Source organism: Canis lupus, chromosome 14, assembly GCF_003254725.2.
Source record: "Canis lupus dingo isolate Sandy chromosome 14, ASM325472v2, whole genome shotgun sequence".
Lineage (NCBI taxonomy): Eukaryota > Metazoa > Chordata > Mammalia > Carnivora > Canidae > Canis > Canis lupus.
In genome coordinates this window covers 50,583,270-50,600,493 of record NC_064256.1, presented here as the reverse complement: position 1 = coordinate 50,600,493, position 17,224 = coordinate 50,583,270, and the positions used below count along the sequence as shown (strand labels likewise).

Genomic DNA, 17,224 nt, shown 5'->3' with positions numbered 1-17,224 from the left:
GAAAATGAAAAAAAGCATGCCGCAGATTAGGAGAAAATATTTGCAAAAACATATATCTGGTAAGAGTTATATCCAGTATGAAGAAGTTATACAACTTGATAATAAGAAGACAAACCACTGAAATTAATTTATAAAAGCTTTAATAGTTCACCAGAGAAGAAAGCAAATAACAAATACATACTCAGAAATATTAGTCATTAGGGAAAAGACAGGTTAGCATTCAGTTACCATATTTCACTTATAGAAACTTGCCCACATAAATATATATACTGATATATTCATAGCTACTTAGTTGATAATGGCCCCAACTGGAAACAACCCATGTGTCCATGAACTATTACTTGACAAACCAACTGTTTACCTATATGATATATTATTAAGAAAAAAATGATAGCAAATTTCTAGTACATGCAACATCATAAATTGATCTCAAAAACATTAGACTAATTTAAACACACCAAGAATAGAAGAATGCATATTGAATGATACAATCTGAAGGAAAGTCTAGGAAGGCAAAACTGTAGTGATAAGAGCAGCTCAGCCCAGTTACCTAGAACCAAAGATGTGAGTGAGGACAGATGTGCCTCCTGAGGGGTGTGAGGAAACTTTGTTGGATCATTAAAGTGGTTTTTTTTTTAAAGATTTTTAATTTATTTATTCATAGAGACACAAAGAGAGAGAGAGAGAGAGAGAGAGGCAGAGACACGCAGAGGGAAAAGCAGGCTCCATGCAGGGAGCCCAACGTGGGACTCGATCTGGAGTCTCCAGGATCAGGCCCTGGGCTGCAGGCGGTGCTAAACCGCTGAGCCACCAGGGCTGCCCTAAAGTGTTTTATATCTTGATCTAGTGATTATATGATTGTATAGATTGTTAAAATCCATTGATTATATACTTAAAAACGACTGGGTTATATTTCATGTAAATTATACCCTTGTATGGGAACAATACTGTTAGTTTAAAGATAATCTACCTTTTTTTTTCCTCTGGCAGCTTCTCAAAAAATAGTGGAGGCAAGAGGATCTTTAGGGTTCTACAGATTCATTACATTGTATCAAGATGTGATTTCCTCATATTGATCTTCCTTGTGTTTGGTTCACTTTGCATACTCAGAATTCTTGATTTCATCAGTTCTGAAAAGTTCTCTACCATTATCTCTTCAAATATTGCCTTCCCTTGTTTTCTTTTATTCTCTTCCTTTGAGACTCGGATTACACTTATGTATGTTACATTTGTTAGTAATGTCCTCCATGTCTCTTAGCACCTCTTATACTTTCTTTTATTTCTTTACCCCTCCATTCTAAATTCTAAATAGCTTTTTCTTTAGCATTTAGTAATCTGCTTTTTTGTCCACCTATTTAATTATATACAGTTGAACCCTGAATAATGTGGATTTGACCTGGGTGGGTCCATTTATATGTGGATTTCTTTTGACAAACATAGTGCACTACTATTAATATATCTTTTCTTCATTATGATTTTCTTGATAGCGTTTTATTTTCTTCAGCTTACTCTGTTGTAGGAATACAGTATAGAACACACATAACATAAAAATATGTGTGAATTGACTGCTTATGTTATCATTAAGGTTTCTGGTCAACATTGGGTTATTAGTAGTTAAGTTTTGGGAGAGTCAAAATTTTTATGAGGATTTTCTACTGCACTGGGTGGGAGTCAGCACCCAACTCCCACATTATTCAAGGTTCCACTGCATTTTAGAATTTAGAAGTTCTGGGATCCCTGGGTGGTTCAGTGGTTTAATGCCTGCCTTTGACCCAGGGTGTGATCCTGGAGTCCGGGATCGAGTCCCGCATTGGGCTCCCTGCATGGAGCCTGCTTCTCCTTCTGCCTGCATCTCTGCTTTTCTCTCTTGTGTCTCTCATGAATAGATAAATAAAATCTTTAAAAAATAAAATAAAAAAATAAAATAAAATTTAGAAGTGCTACTTGATTTTTTTCGAAGTTCTATTTGATTTTTTTCGAGTGGCCTTTAAAAATAGGGTAGTGTTTCTTGTTCATTTTTAAAAGTTCCCTTTTTAATTTAAAAAATAATTAAATATGTATAATTTATAATCTGTGTTTGATAAATACAGTATTTTAAGTTTCTGAGGATCTAATTCTGCTGTATATTATATGCCTTGACTCATTAATATTGCTGTTTCCTTGTGGGTTCCATTATTTTGGATTATGAGTTCTTACCAACTGGTACTTACCTATAGAAACTGAAAATTCTGAAATGAGTGATTTTTCTTAAAGAGACTCATATTTCCTTCTGCCAGATTCCTGGGGACCAATTAAAGTTAATTCTTAATTTTCTTAGACCACACAAGCAGTGTGAATTTGAACCACCATCTCACCTACAGGCAGGATGTGGATTCCCCCAGGAGAATTATTGTCTCTTCTAGATGCCAACCCTTGAGAGACAAGTGTCCTTCTTGTTCTCCTTTCCTGATGGTAGATTATGTCTTTCTAGTCTAGTCTATCAGTGATGATGATGGTGAAAGAGATCTAGTTCAAAAACCTGATCTAGCCGAGTCCTGAACTCTTGACATCTAGTTCCTTCAGGACAATGAAATCCCAGGGGTCTAGCACCTAGGGAGTAGTAAACATATTCATGGAAGCCCCTACTTTGCATAATGAGAATCAATGCAATTGTTTGAAAAATATTATTTGAAAAAATAAAAATACTACAATAAATCATGAATTATTAATACTAGTTACCTAAGTTACGAATGTGTGTATATGTGTGTGTGTGTATTTGGGACATACTTTGAGTATGAATTTGTTTCCTTCTTGTGGTAATCAAGGATCATATTGATAATTTTGTATTCAACTGATGACCTCTAAAGACTGAATTTTTTTAAAAAATGTTTTCAAGGTCAGATCAAATTGGAGGCAATCATTCTTCATTCCATTTAAAAGATCTAGTAACTTGTCATGGTAAAGCTAGTACTAAAAAATGCCTCTTTGTAGACAGGTAGTTAAAATACCATACAGAACTCATTTTGACTGTCAAACCAAAATTATTTGCAAGCCATAGATACATACAACCTTGTATGCTGACACCTCACTTAACTGTTAAATCACCTGAAAGATTATCTTGTCTTTCTTTTATGTGAATTCGGAAGCACAAAGCTATTTAAAATTCCTTCTCCAGAGGACTTCTATTAGGAGTCTTATATTTCTTTGGCAGTCCTAAAAGGAACCAGCTCGATATTTTAACATCATATTTTTTAAAGCTACTTTGGGTTATTTTTTTAAAAGTTAGATTGAAACCTAAGAAATATGCACTATGCAAATGGAATGAATTTTATGAGAATTCTGTAGCTCAAAGTGTTCTTTCACACCTGTCTGGTATCACAGTAAACCACTCCTATTAGCGCTGTGACATTCAAAAATGCAAGTGATTAGTAAGTGAAAATACAATCTATTTGTGTTTTCACCTACTACTTCCTGCATATTTAAATGTGCACAAACAGATAGGTTGTGTTTTCACATAGAAGTTTTAGAGTATCCCAGAAGGACATACAAATAAAAAGAAAAAAAAAAAGATTTATTGTACCATAAAAAATAGTCTATAGTCACAGTGCAACTGTGAGGAAAAGAAATTATTGAAGCGTAGCTCAGGTAATTTTAAGAGACTGATGCTAATAGATAGTGGAAGCTGAATACATTCTGAATTATGAAAAGAAAGGAAATAGTGGACCAAGGAAGACAATAGCAATAATAACTACCACTTATTGGATTCTTACCATATATCAGAATGGTACTGAGTCTTAAAAACAGTCTCAAGTATACCAGAATCCATTTATCAAGTGTCTAATACATACCACTTGATTCATGGAACAACTTTTTGAGTTAGGTACCATTATTTGCTCCATTGTTCAAGTGAGAACACTGACAGAGTTGCATCAACTTTCCCAAGGTTACATGAACTTGAAAGCACTCAGTCAGCTATAAAAGCCAAAATAGGCTGATTGCAGAGACTACGCTCTCTATTAACTTCTCCATTATATTCTCATTTAACTATTGACCTTCATCTCAACCCAGTTGGGGCATATTTTGTTCACTCTATTTTAAAAATAGGCAGATGGAAGTAGAAACTAAGTGACTTGCACAGGATTACTTATGAGTCCTAGTAGCAAGAGTAGAACTAGTTTAGTCTGGTTCCAGACTCTGAACTTTCTATTCTATTATTCTGCCGTTGTTGCAGTGTTTTTTTATTCTTCAGTTATTCAGTCATTTGGTCATTTATTTAACACATATTTGTTGAACACTTTGTACAGTGCTTTCCTTTGGGCTCTGGGGATACAAAGAAAGGGAAGAAGAAAGACAAAGTTCTGAAGTTTACATTCTAGTAGAGAGGGAGATAGGCAATAAACAAAAAAACCAATACATGAATGTCAAGTGCTGGTAGCTGCAATGAAGAAAAATAAGGCATTGTAAGAGGCTAGACAATGATGGGAAGATGGGTGTATTCAAATCTGTTAGATAAGATGGTCAATGCAAGGGAATATGCAACTGTCACTGGTAATTTTACGATACTGTCATTTTCTATCACAAGTATCTTGACTCCCTGGTTCATATGACATTGAAACTGAATCTGAGTTTCATAACATTCTGGTTTCCAAAAGAATATGCTTGACTTCACATCTACCATCTCATTGCAGAAATGATTTTATGCTGGTTTTAATTCATAATTTTTTTTGAAGAGACAAAATGAGTAATTGTTTTCTTTCTAACTATCCAAAATAGTCAGCTTTATAAGGTGAACAAACATTTGGACTTTTTTAGGAAAGTGTGCCTTGCCAACAATTAAATAAAAGGGTCTTCTCCTATCATTAACACTTGATGTGGGATATTAGTTCTTAGAGGCAATCTCATGATAAAAGCAGTAGTGATGTCAAGAACTAATTGACAGATTTTAATTGAAGAACACTTATATTACAGAGTATATGACGGTGAGATGTGTTCAGCTTGTTTTTTGCTTTTCTTTAAAAAGCTGAAACTCTTCTTGCCAGTAGTAATTAAAAATAAACAGCAGTCATTAACTTACTGTGGGCTTCTAATGGCCACAACATTGCTTCCTTGCATGAATGATTTACTGATCTCAAGTAAAGTAATTCAACACTGAAGTTATCTTGAAAATTAAAAACCATTCTAGATAATGAATAGTTTCAATTTCTATAGCACCAATTTATGCGTAGTCTTTTTTTTTATGTATTCTTCTGCACACATACAACGTGCTAACTAACAAAAATGGCCTGAAAGGGACTCTACATCAAAGAATAGCTCACAAAGCTCAGTTTCTGTGCTTAACTCTGTACACTTAGGGGTGAGATGTACTCATTCATTCATTCATTCATTCAACCAATATTTATTGATAGGTTTCTTTAGGCTGGGCATTTTCCCAGATGCTTTGGGGAGTAAAAAAAGAAAAAAAAAATAGTCTCTGTCTTCAAAATAATTTATTATTATATATCAGGTAATATTTTATTATAATCTTGTTCATTTTATTAAATTGGTTATGTCATAATTTATTTAACCATTGCCATGTTGTAGAATATTTAGAAAATACATATATGATATAAAAAGCTTATGTATTTCTTTTAAAAAGCTTGTATTGCAGATATGAGGGAGATCTTGCTGCGATATCTGTCACCCCATTGATCACCGGGGTTGATTCAGCTGATCTGGCTGGCTAGGCGGGTGTCCCTTCTCATCACTGCTCCCTGAGCATCCCTCCTGACACGTGATCTGTAGAAGAGAGGGACCTTTCCCAATAGGGAAGGAATTTTCTTCAGTCAAGAGTACAGGAGTAGCTGCATTCCCCTGCTAAAACCTCCAAATGAGCTGTCCAGGTCCATTTGTAGAAAGTAATGTAGTCAAGCTCCAGACAGCCAAATGAGGCACTACATGTGGCAGTTTGCCCTTCTTAAAAAAAAAAAAAAAAAAGAAAAAAGAAAGAAAAAAAAGCTTGTGTTGAACACTCCTGATAATAAATAGTTATTCATATTTCTGATTATTTCTTTGGAATGGATTTCTACAGAACAGTGTAATAACTAGATCAAAGGCATGTACATTTTAGTCTCTTAACAAATTTAATGAAAATAAGCCCCAAATTGCAAAAAGGGGAAAAAAATTTATATTGCCACCAATACTGTATGAGAGAGCCTTTCCTTATTCCTTTTCCATGTTAGCCTTAAGAATACAGAATGTTCCTGGGGAGCCTGGGCGGCTCAGTCAGTTCAGCGTCTGATTTTTGATTTCAGCTCAGGTCATGATCTAAGGGTTGTGGAATCTAGCTCTGTGCTCAGTGGTGAGTGCTGGAGGATTCTCTCTCTCTCTCTCTCCCTCTCCTGTCTCTCTCGCTCTCAAATAAATAAATATCTTTTAAAAAAGCAATGTAAAGAATGTTCCACTAAATGTGTATTACTGATTATTAATATTTAATAGTCTTAAAAATTGTTAAAAAGTTCCTCATTTTCAAGAATAATTGACTAAATAAAATAATACTGATAAAAAATTTTCAGCTGATATTGATAGTTTAAATCTAACAGGAGATCTCTCAGGGGTTTTTTTGTTGTTGTTTCTATATATGCCGATTTTTAGACTATTAAGAAGTCATGAAAAATGCCATCTGTTGGTTTGAAAAGTTTGACTAAAAAAACGAAGTTACAGTTGATCATGTTGAACATTGACATAAAAGCAAATATCAGAAAATAAATTGATCTGTATTTTTGTTAGAGTTTATTTCATAAAAACCATACTTAGGATATTGAGAATTTAATATGATAGTAAAACATTGTATTTGGTGCTAGTACATTATATTTAACAGAAGAGTGAAAAAAATACTGTGCATAGGTTTATAAGGTCCTAACTATATGTTATTTAAAAATAGTTATAGGGTAGCTTCATGGTCACCTGTAAATATCTGTGGCATTTTTATAATAGCATTTTTGCCCTTTGTTTCTTTGTATGCTCAACTACTTGGTCTTTCTGTTCTTATCTCAATGGTTATGTATGCTCTTTATTTCTAGAACCATGGGCCACAAAAACCGGTATGTCAAAGTTCCCCGGGGTCACATCTGGGTTGAAGGTGATCATCATGGACACAGTTTTGACAGTAATTCTTTTGGGCCGGTAAGTCGTCTTGTTTCATGATAATTATTGGATGTCACATGTGGGAACAAAATTATGTCAGGTGGGTTGCTCTGGTAGTCCAGCCAAGAGTGATTGTGAATTGTATAGTGAAGCAGTTTATATTTGAAAAGTTCCTTTTAAATATTATACAGAAAATATAAGCTGTCAAGCTGTATGTGTGTATGTTTCATAGAAAAGAACTTAGACTGTCAGTAAAGTACCAAAGATGGTTTTAGCTGAGAAAGTAATCCCAGTAGGAAGTCTAAACCCAGTAGGAGGTTTTCCTCTCCACAGAAACACTTTGTGCCGTGTGTTTTCAGTTAGTGTTTAACAGATATAAAGTGTAAAAGACCTACAAGCATCAATTTTCTAAATCATTTTTTTAAATGAAAGCTATAATGGAAATCATATCGGTGAGTCCCATTTTGTCCGCATTTAATTTATATCAGAAATGCAGACATTCCTTGTACCTTGTTTATATCCTATGAAATATGCGACTAAACTGATATTTTGTAATTGTTTTCATTTTGAATGCATATAGAAGTTCTCTATGAACTCCTGAAATAAATCATTATGTAAAGTGAAGAATATTTTAGTTAACAGAAAGTGAACCTGACTTCTAGTTACCTAATCTGTTTAAAAACTTGGATCTTTAGCACATTTTCCTATAGCTAGACCTCTCTATCCTTGTTATGTATGTATAAATTAAAATTGAGCACTTTTAGATATGTTTGCAAAAACAGTTACCCACATTCTTTGGTCTAAAATTAAATGTCGGTGGTCTATAAAAGGATTTCTATCACATATTATGAGTGATCACTGTTATTGTTACTAGAGAAGCAGCCACTTTGACTTACCTTTGGCTAAAAGTACAGTAAGAAAGGTAGGGCTGGTTGGGTGTTGTGGATAAGTGGAAGAAAACTTTATCGGAGGCTACTCTTCTTTTTTTGGAGGAGATGTTGCAATGATGATAGAACCTTCTAAGGTCTTTTTTGCTTTTGAATAGTAATCATTACTAAAATGTAATTTAATCTTTTTAGGGTATATCAAAGATGGGATGAACAGAGTGGAGATGTTGTAGGTCATCAAGAGTGTAGTAGAAGTGACTTAGGAAAAAATTTAGTAACAACTTGAAAGCGAAAATAGATAATCTAAAAGCAGTTTTATTTCTCTCTCATCAATTAGATTAAATCTATTTAGTGTATCAAATTGTTGACCAAGTCCACATTAAAATTTTGGTTACCTTTAGGGGGAACTGAGTGGCTCAGTGGTTGTCTGCCTTCCCCTCAGGTCATGTTCCCAGGGTCCTGGAATCAAGTCTCTCATCAGGCTCCCCATAGGGAACCTGCTTCTCCTTCTGTCTATGCCTCTGCCTCTCTCTCTCTCTTTGTCTCTAGTGAATAAATAAATAAAATCTTAAAAAAAATTTTTTATCTTTAGTTTGGATTTTAATTAATCTGGATAGTGACTCTGAAATCAAATGTTAAATTTATTGTGTTTTGTTATCAGGTGTGGGATGTGTAGTGAATAATTAGATACTCCTAATGAAGTAATAAAGTTTGAAATTGCTTAGTTTTTTCTTTATGAATAAAGCCAATACAATAATGCTTATATAATTAATATTATTGTCAATCAATCCTATTCCATATGCTTTCTTACTTGGGGGAGAAAAGGATAGAGTTGATAGCCAGAATACTAGAAATTGCATGTAACCCTCAGTGTATCATATCTATTGTGCAGTTCTTACTGGGCTCAGTCTTCTGTTGTGCATTTATTAACAACATTTTGTACCATTGAACTATGAGTATACCTAGGAAGATGTATCAGCTCTGGGAATATCCTCTGTCACTTGTATCTTTAAAAGGAAGAGAGAGGGATCCCTGGGTGGTGCTGCGGTTTAGCGTCTACCTTTGGCCCAGGGCGCGATCCTGGAGACCCGGGATCAAATCCCACGTCGGGCTCCCTGCATGGAGCCTGCTTCTCCCTCTACCTATGTCTCTGCCTCTCTCTCTCTCTCTCTGTGACTATCATAAATAAATAAAAAAAAAATTAAAAGGAAGAGAGAGCTGGGCACATGAGTCATTAAGCATCTGACTCTTGATTTTCTTCAGGTTGTGATGTCAGGGTCCTGAGATCGAGCCCTCAGAGAGCTCCTTACTAGGGGTGGAGCCTGCTTAATATTCTCTCTCTCCCTCTCCTTCTGTTCCTCCTCTGCTCACATTCATGCTCTCTAAATAAATAAATAAAATGAAGAAAGTAAGAACCATGTATGAAGGATCTCTGTGTGTTTATTATAATAAGAAACTACAGTATTCAAAACATTGACATTTATATTGTGTGCAGCACTTTGATGTCATTTGGTTTAAATTGTGCTTTTAAATGAAATATACTTGTTCAATATAACATGACTGATCATAAGAGTCAGAGGCACAAAAACATTTGAAATTTAGTGTTTTTTTTCTTCCTTTTTAATTTCTATAACCAAACAAGCACAAGGCTCTTGGTTGATGGGGTGGGCTAAACTATCAATATCCACTCACTTAACTAGTTTCATTTTTATTTGTCATAATTAGGTGAAGAACCTTTCTAGGATAAAGGAAAACATTTGTCATCTCATGTATAAAGCTATTTGTATTTGATGAGTTAACAGTACATCTTTTTTACTTTTACAATGAACTCTCATGTTTTGTGTACCAATAGCACTTATGAGTATGAAAAGTTAATATATTGATGATCCTAAGCACATGTTAAAAGGACAAAAGGGGAAAGAAGTGAAATAAAACCCTGAAATCCTTTTTTAAAGCTAAACTGTGATGTTGGAGTATAGAGTTTTCTTACTACATTTTTTACAATATTTTATTTATATTATATTATATTATATTATATTATATTATATTATATTATATTATATCATATATATATATAAAGAGAGAGAGAGCATGAGTGGTGAGAGGGACAGAGGGAGAGAGAGAGAATCTCAAGTAGACTCTGCACTGAGCACTGAACATGGAGCTTGATATGGGGCTGGGTCCCAGGTCCTGGAGATCATGACCTGAACCAAAATCAAGAAGCAGGTGCTTAACCTAATGAGCCATCCAAGCATCCCTCTTATTGCATTTTTTTTTCTTATTGCATTTTTTATTAAAAAATGGTCATTGTAATATTTTAGTGATTATTTTAAAGTTTTTATAATTCTAAAAACTAAAAGGTAAGTTTGGTAATTCTAAAAAACTAAAATAATCTTGAATTTTAAAATTCATATATACTTGAAAATTATATTTTTCCAATAATTCTAAGTTGCATTTTTTGGCTTATCAGCGTACTTGAAGGTCATATGTGGAAGGTCAGTAAACTTTAGGCTTTCTGGATGGTTGATTCATTTCTCCCCTTGGAAGTAGGGAATGCACATCTTCTTGATGTAAACAATCTATCTTAAGGCAGCCAGGATTGTCTCTGAGATGCTTATCGTGACTTTGTGGAAACTGATTGAAGCCTTTACCCTTCAATTGCCTCCCAAATAATTTCAGAAATGTATCCAAATCATTTTACATGCTTTAACTCTTTGAATAGTAATTGTACTTTTGATAGAATCTACCTAGTTTATTTTAAATTGTGGCCTACTAGCAATCATAATGGAGCTGCCTTTTTCCATATTCAGGTAGACTTTCGGTTGAAATCTAAAGAAGAATAAGAAAGAGTGTCTCATACTGGTGTTTTTCTTGTTTGTTTTATTATTTCTTATTTATTCTTTAACATTTCAATTTGCTTTTCTGATTTGTTTTATTGCCACTCCATGTAGGCTTTCAAGAGGGAATGAAATAGTTATGAGTAAAAGATGAATAATGGATTATGAATTTAAAGATAGCAATATTGATATAGCGATAGAATACATACAGCAGAATAAGATCCAACAGCTGTACTTTTAAATTATAGAGAATGACATTATAGTAAGAAACAGAAAATCAGATAATTTTGGTTATGGACCTCATCAGTCAGTAAACTTGTATGGGTCTACATTTCCATATGTATAAAAGGAAGAGTTTTTTTTTTTCTCTGAATTCATCTTAAATAAATAAAAATGGGTATATATTTTATCAATGAGTGATAAAATTTATTTAATTGTACTCCTACAATATATATATTCAAAAGATATATCATCACAATTTTAGTGAGCATCCTCAGGAACCTAAAATAGGAGCATAATTAAATAAAGTGTGGTTCATTCAGAGATTGAAATATTATGCAGTCATTAAAAATTATATTTGTGACATGGCATGACATAATATTCATGACATTGTTTTAAATAAAAACACAAATACATGAATGTAGAGTATTATATTAATTGTCTACAGATGTTATGACTACGGTTGATTCTTTTTTATACTTTTGTACTTTTTATTTTAAAGGTTTGCAACAAGTTTTTATCATTTTTATAATTAGAAAAAGAAAAACTAACACTTTTAAAAAGGAGGATAAAGGTATTTAAAGTAAATGACTTCCAAGTTTCATCCTGACTCTTAAGTTTTATAAATATGTTTTATGGTTCTATGGCCAGAGGGAAAAGTATCACAGGTGTCGCTGGGTAGGTAATGTTTCAATTATGAAAAATATCTCTGTGGAATATCATCATATTAAAACTCCTGAATATATCATCATAACACAATGATAGAAAATGTCCTATTTTCTCATAATATGGATTCACTAGTGTATGACTTTAGTTTAGATTTCCAGTGTGAAATATAGCTTCTGTGGTTTTCCTTTAAAATTATGATAATTATCTCACAGTATTTTCCTGTGTTTTTAACTACCTTATTTTACTGGATTATGTATTAAAGATATCTGATGATTCTGATATATTGGTTTATTATTGTTTAGGATATTTGATAAACTCTTCTCTAACCAATTCTTTTGTTCTATGAAATTACTGTACCTACTTCCACATAGATAACATTAAGACATTTTCTCCTGTAGCCATGTTGTTGTTCTTTGCTAGCGCTCAGGAGTAACTGATTATAATCGATATTGATGAATTTTCTGCTTGCTTGAAAATGAAAGTGCATTTGGGGCTCCTGGGTGGCTTAGTCTGTTAAGTGACTGCCTTTGACTCAGGTCATGATCCCAGTCCTGGAATCCAGGCTGTGTTTAGCTCCTTGCTCAGCAGGGAGTCTGGTTGTCCCTCTCCCTCTGCTCCTCTATCTGCTCCAACCCCTGCTCATGCTCTCTCTCTCTATCTCAAAATAAATAAATATGTAAATAAGTAAATAAATAAATAAGATCTTTAAAAAACATTTAAATGAAAGCGCATTAAAAAGCAAGTATTTGTGTGTATGCATGCATAGTTGTGAATTTTCAAATAGAAAATTTTAACTATTTCAGATTAGCAGAACTTTCATCAGTTTAAAATGTATATAGCATTTCATTCTTCCATTTATTGTATCCTTTCACTACTTATATTTGAAATATTCTCAGAGCTGTTCATTCTATGTGGTGAAAACACAAATGTGACTCTCCATGTCTTCCATTGTGTTTATACATTTTCTCTCTTTGAAATTTTTTTTCATTCCATCTAGCTCTAAGTCATGAGCCACTGAGATCCTCTCAGTGGTTGCTGTCTAGTGATTTGTTGTAAAGAATATATGTTATAATTCTAGTTACTTAGTATCTAAATTGAGTAATTTATTTTTACTTCATTGATCAAGGAGCATTAGAAAGAGAACTTTTGGCTTAAACATTTCAAGGCAAAGATAACCTTTCCAAAAATGTATGAAAGTGTTTTGATTTTTAGGTTTGTGATCATAGTGTCACCTTGTGAACAATTTCTGTGCAGATGCCATGAAGCAGAACTGAACAATTTGGATGTAGAAACTATGCATGATATACTGCCTTTATCTAAGAATGGAAACTGCAAGTTATACTAAATATGAATTCTTTTTAGTTCCAAGTCATCTGGAAAAGAGGCAATCTAATCACCTATTTCATGGATACATAATGAAATAAAATATTAGCCCTCTAGAATTTTTTCTTGAAGAAAATATACCTAACAGGAAATTATAGTTTTAGAATAAATGAGTAATAGAAATATTATGTATTAATTAAATGAACTGATTCTCTAAAAGTAATGATATAAAAGCAGTCATTGAAATGAAGATTAAAATTCTATAGAATTCCTTTTGAACCTAATGAAGTTCAAAAAGTGTTTTACTTTATTTTTTTAAATATTTTATATATTTTTTAATTGGAGTTCGATTTGCCAATATATAGTATAACACCCAGTGCTCATCCTGTCAAGTGCCCCCCTCAGTGCCCGTCACCCAGTCACCCCCACGCCCCGCCCACCTCCCTTTGCACTAACCCTTGTTCATTTCCCAGAGTTAGGAGTCTCCCATGATCTGTCACCTTCTCTGATATTTCCCACTTATTTTCTCTTCTTTCCCCTTTATTCCCTTTCACTATTTTTTATATTCCCCAAATGAATGAGACTATATAATGTTTGTCCTTCTCCGACTGACTTACTTCACTCAGCATAATACCCTCCAGTTCCATCCACGTTGAAGCAAATGGTGGGTATTTGTCGTTTCTAATGGCTGAGGAATATTCCATTGAATACAGAGGCCACATCTTTATCCATTCATCTGTCGATGGCACCGAGGCTCCTTCCACAGTTTGGCTATTGTGGACATTGCTGCTATAAACATCGGGGTGCAGGTGTCCTGCTGTTTCACTGCATCTGTATCTTTGGGGTAAATCCCCAGCAGTGCAGTTGCTGGGTCACAGGGTAGCTCTACTGTTAACTCTGAGGAACCTCCATACAGTTTTACAGAGTGGCTGCACCAGTTCACATTCCCTCAACAGTGCAAGAAGATTCCCTTTCTCCACATCATCTCCAACATTTGTGGTTTCCTGCCTTGTTAATTTTCCCCATTCTCACTGGTGTGAGGTGGTATCTCATTGTGGTTTTGTTTGGTATTTCCCTGATGGTAAGTGATGCAGAGCATTTTCTCATGTGCTTGTTGGCCATGTCTATGTCTTCTTTGGTGAAATTTCTGTTCATGTCTTTTGCCCATTTCATGATTGAATTGTTTGTTTCTTTGCTGTTGAGTTTAATAAGTTCCTTATAGGTCTTGGACACTAGCCCTTTATCTGATAGGTCATTTGCAAAGATCTTCTCCCATTCTGTAGGTTGTCTTTTAGTTGTGTTGACTGTTTCTTTGCTGTGCAGAAGCTTTTTATCTTGATGAAGTCCCAATAGTTCATTTTTGCTTTTGTTTCTCTTGCCTTCATAGACGTATCTTGCAAGAAGTTGCTGTGGCCAAGTTCCAAAAGGGTGTTGCCTGTGTTCTCCTCTAGGATTTTGATGGAATCTTCTCTCACATTTAGATCTTTCATCCATTTTGAGTTTATCTTTGTGTCTGGTTTAAGAGAATGGTCTAGTTTCATTCTTCTGCATATGGCTATCCAATTTTCCCAGCACAATTCATTGAAGAGACTGTCTTTCTTTCCAGTGGATAGTCTTTCCTGCTTTGTTGAATATTAGTTGACCATAGAGTTGAGGGCCCATTTCTGGATTCTCTATTCTGTTCCATTGATCTATGTGTCTGTTTTTGTGCCAGTACCACACTGTCTTGATGATCACAGCTTTGTAGTACAACCTGAAATATAGCATTGTGATGCCCCCAGCTCTGGTTTTCTTTTTTCAATATTCCTGTAGCTCTTTGGGGTCTCTTCTGATTCCACACAAATCTTAAGATGATTTGTTCCAACTCTCTGAAGAAAGTTCATGGTATTTTGATAGGGATTGCACTGAATGTGTAAATTGCCCTGGGTAGCATTGACTTTTTTACAATATTAATTCTTTCAATCCATGAGTATGGAATATTTTTCCATCTCTTTGTGTCTCCCTCAATTTCTTTCAGAAGTGTTCTGTAGTTGTTAGGGTATAGATCCTTTACCTCTTTGGTTATGTTTATTCCCAGGTTTCTTATGCTTTTGGGTGCAATTGTAAATGGGATTGACTCCTTAATTTCTCTTACTTCAGTTTCATTGTAAGTGTATAGAAATGCCACCGATTTCTGGGCATTGATTTTGTGTCCTGCCACACTGCCGAATTGCTCTATGAGTTTTAGCAATCTTGGGGTGGACTCTTTTGGGTTTCCTATGTACAGTATCATGTCATCTGCAAAGAGGGAGAATTTGACTTTTTCTTTGCCAATCTGAATGCCTTTTATTTCTTTTTGTTGCCTGATTGCTGAGGCTAAGACTTCTAGTACTATGTTGCATAGCAGTGGTGAAAGTGGACATCCCTGTCTTGTTCCTGATCTTAGGGGAAATGCTCTCAGTGTTTCCCCATTGAGAATGCTATTTGCTGTGGCCTTTTCGTAGATGGCTTTTAAGATGCTGAGGAATGTTCCCTCTATCCCTACACTCTGAAGAGTTTTGATCAGAAATGGATGCTGTATTTTGTCAAATGCTTTCTCTGCATCTGTTGAGAGGATCAAATGGTTTTTGTTTTTTTTCTTGTTGATACAATCTATCACATTGATTGCTTTATGACTGTTGAACCAGCCTTGCATCCCGGGAATAAATCCCACTTGGTCATGGTGAATAATCTTAATGTACTGTTGGATCCTATTGGCTAGTATATTGTTGAGAATTTTTGCATCTGTGTTCATCTGTGTTCATATCTTGTTGAGAATTTTTGCATCTGTGTTCATCATAATGCTCCTTTTTGGTGGGGTCTTTGTCTGGCTTTGGAATTAGGGTGATGCTGGCCTCATAAAACAAGTTTGGAAGTATTCCATCCCTTTCTATCTTTCGGAACAGCTTTAGTATAATAGGTATTAATTCTTCTTTAAATGTTTGATAGAATTCCCCTGGGAAGCCATGTGACCCTGGACTTTTGAGTCTTGGGATGTTTTTGATGACTGCTTCAGTTTTCTCCCTGGTTTTTGGCCTGTTCAGGTTTTCTCTTTCTTCCTATTCCAGTTTTGGTAGTTTGTGGTTTTCCAGAAATGCGTCCATTTCTTCTAGACTGCCTAATTTATTGGTGTATAGCTGCTCATAATATGTTTTTAAAATCGTTTGTATTTCCTTGGTATTGGTTGTGATCTCTCCTTTTTCATTTGTGATTTTATTAATTAGAGTATTTTCTCTTTTGGTTTTAATAATGCTGGTTAATGGTTTATCTGTCTTACTAATTCTTTCAAAGAACCAACTCCTGGTTTTGTTTATCTGTTCTGCAGTTCTTCTGGTCTCTTTTTAATTGAGTACTGCTCAAATCTTTATTAACTCTCTTCTTCTGCTGGGTGTAGGTTTTATTTGCTGTTCTTTCTCCAGTTCCTTTAGGTGCAAGGTTAGCTTGTGTATTTGAGTTTTTTCCAATTTTTTTGAGGGATGCTTGTATTACAATGTATTTCCCTCTCAGGACTGCTTTTGCTGTATCCCAAAGGTTTTGAATGGTTGTATCTTCATTCTCATTAGTTTCCTGAATCTTTTTAACTCTTCTCTAATTTACTGGTTGACCCTTTCATCTTTTAGCAGGATGCTGTTTAACCTCCACATGTTTGAGTTTCTTCCAAATTTCTTCTTGTGACTGAGTTCAAGTTTCAAAGCACTATGGTCTGAAAATATGCAGGGGACAATCCCAATCTTTTGGTATCCCTTGAGACCTGATTTGTGACCCAGTATGTGGTCTATTCTGGAGAAAGTTCCATGGGCACTTGAGAAGAATATTCAGTTGCATTTGGATGCAAAGTTCTGTAAATATCTGTAAATCTATCTGGTCCAGTGTATCATTTAAAGCTCTTGTTTCTTGGAGATGTTGTGCTTAGAAAATCTGTCATTTGCAGAAAGTGCCGTGTTGAAGTCTCCCATTATTAGTGTATTATTATCTAAGTATGTCTTTGCTTTGGTTATTAATTGATTGATATACTTGGCAGCTCCCACATTAGGGGCATAAATATTCATAATTGTTAGGTCCTTTTGTTGAATAGATCCTTTACTCTCTTCATCTCTTACTGCAGTCTTTGGGATAAACTTTAATTTATCTGATATGAGGATTGCTCCCCCTGCTTTCTTTTGAGGACCA

At 34.5% G+C, this 17,224-nt stretch overlaps 1 protein-coding gene across 6 annotated transcripts in view; it reads left to right on the top strand.

Annotated features, from left to right (window-relative positions):
• Positions 1-17,224, top strand: part of IMMP2L (inner mitochondrial membrane peptidase subunit 2) — an 848,292-nt gene that overhangs the window by 635,307 nt on the left and 195,761 nt on the right. For all 6 annotated transcript variants that reach the window (XM_049093415.1, XM_025464659.3, XM_025464660.3 and 3 more), the window contains one exon: positions 7,038-7,140. In XM_049093415.1, the coding sequence (XP_048949372.1) occupies positions 7,038-7,140 (103 nt within the window). The remainder of the gene's footprint in view (positions 1-7,037; positions 7,141-17,224) is intronic.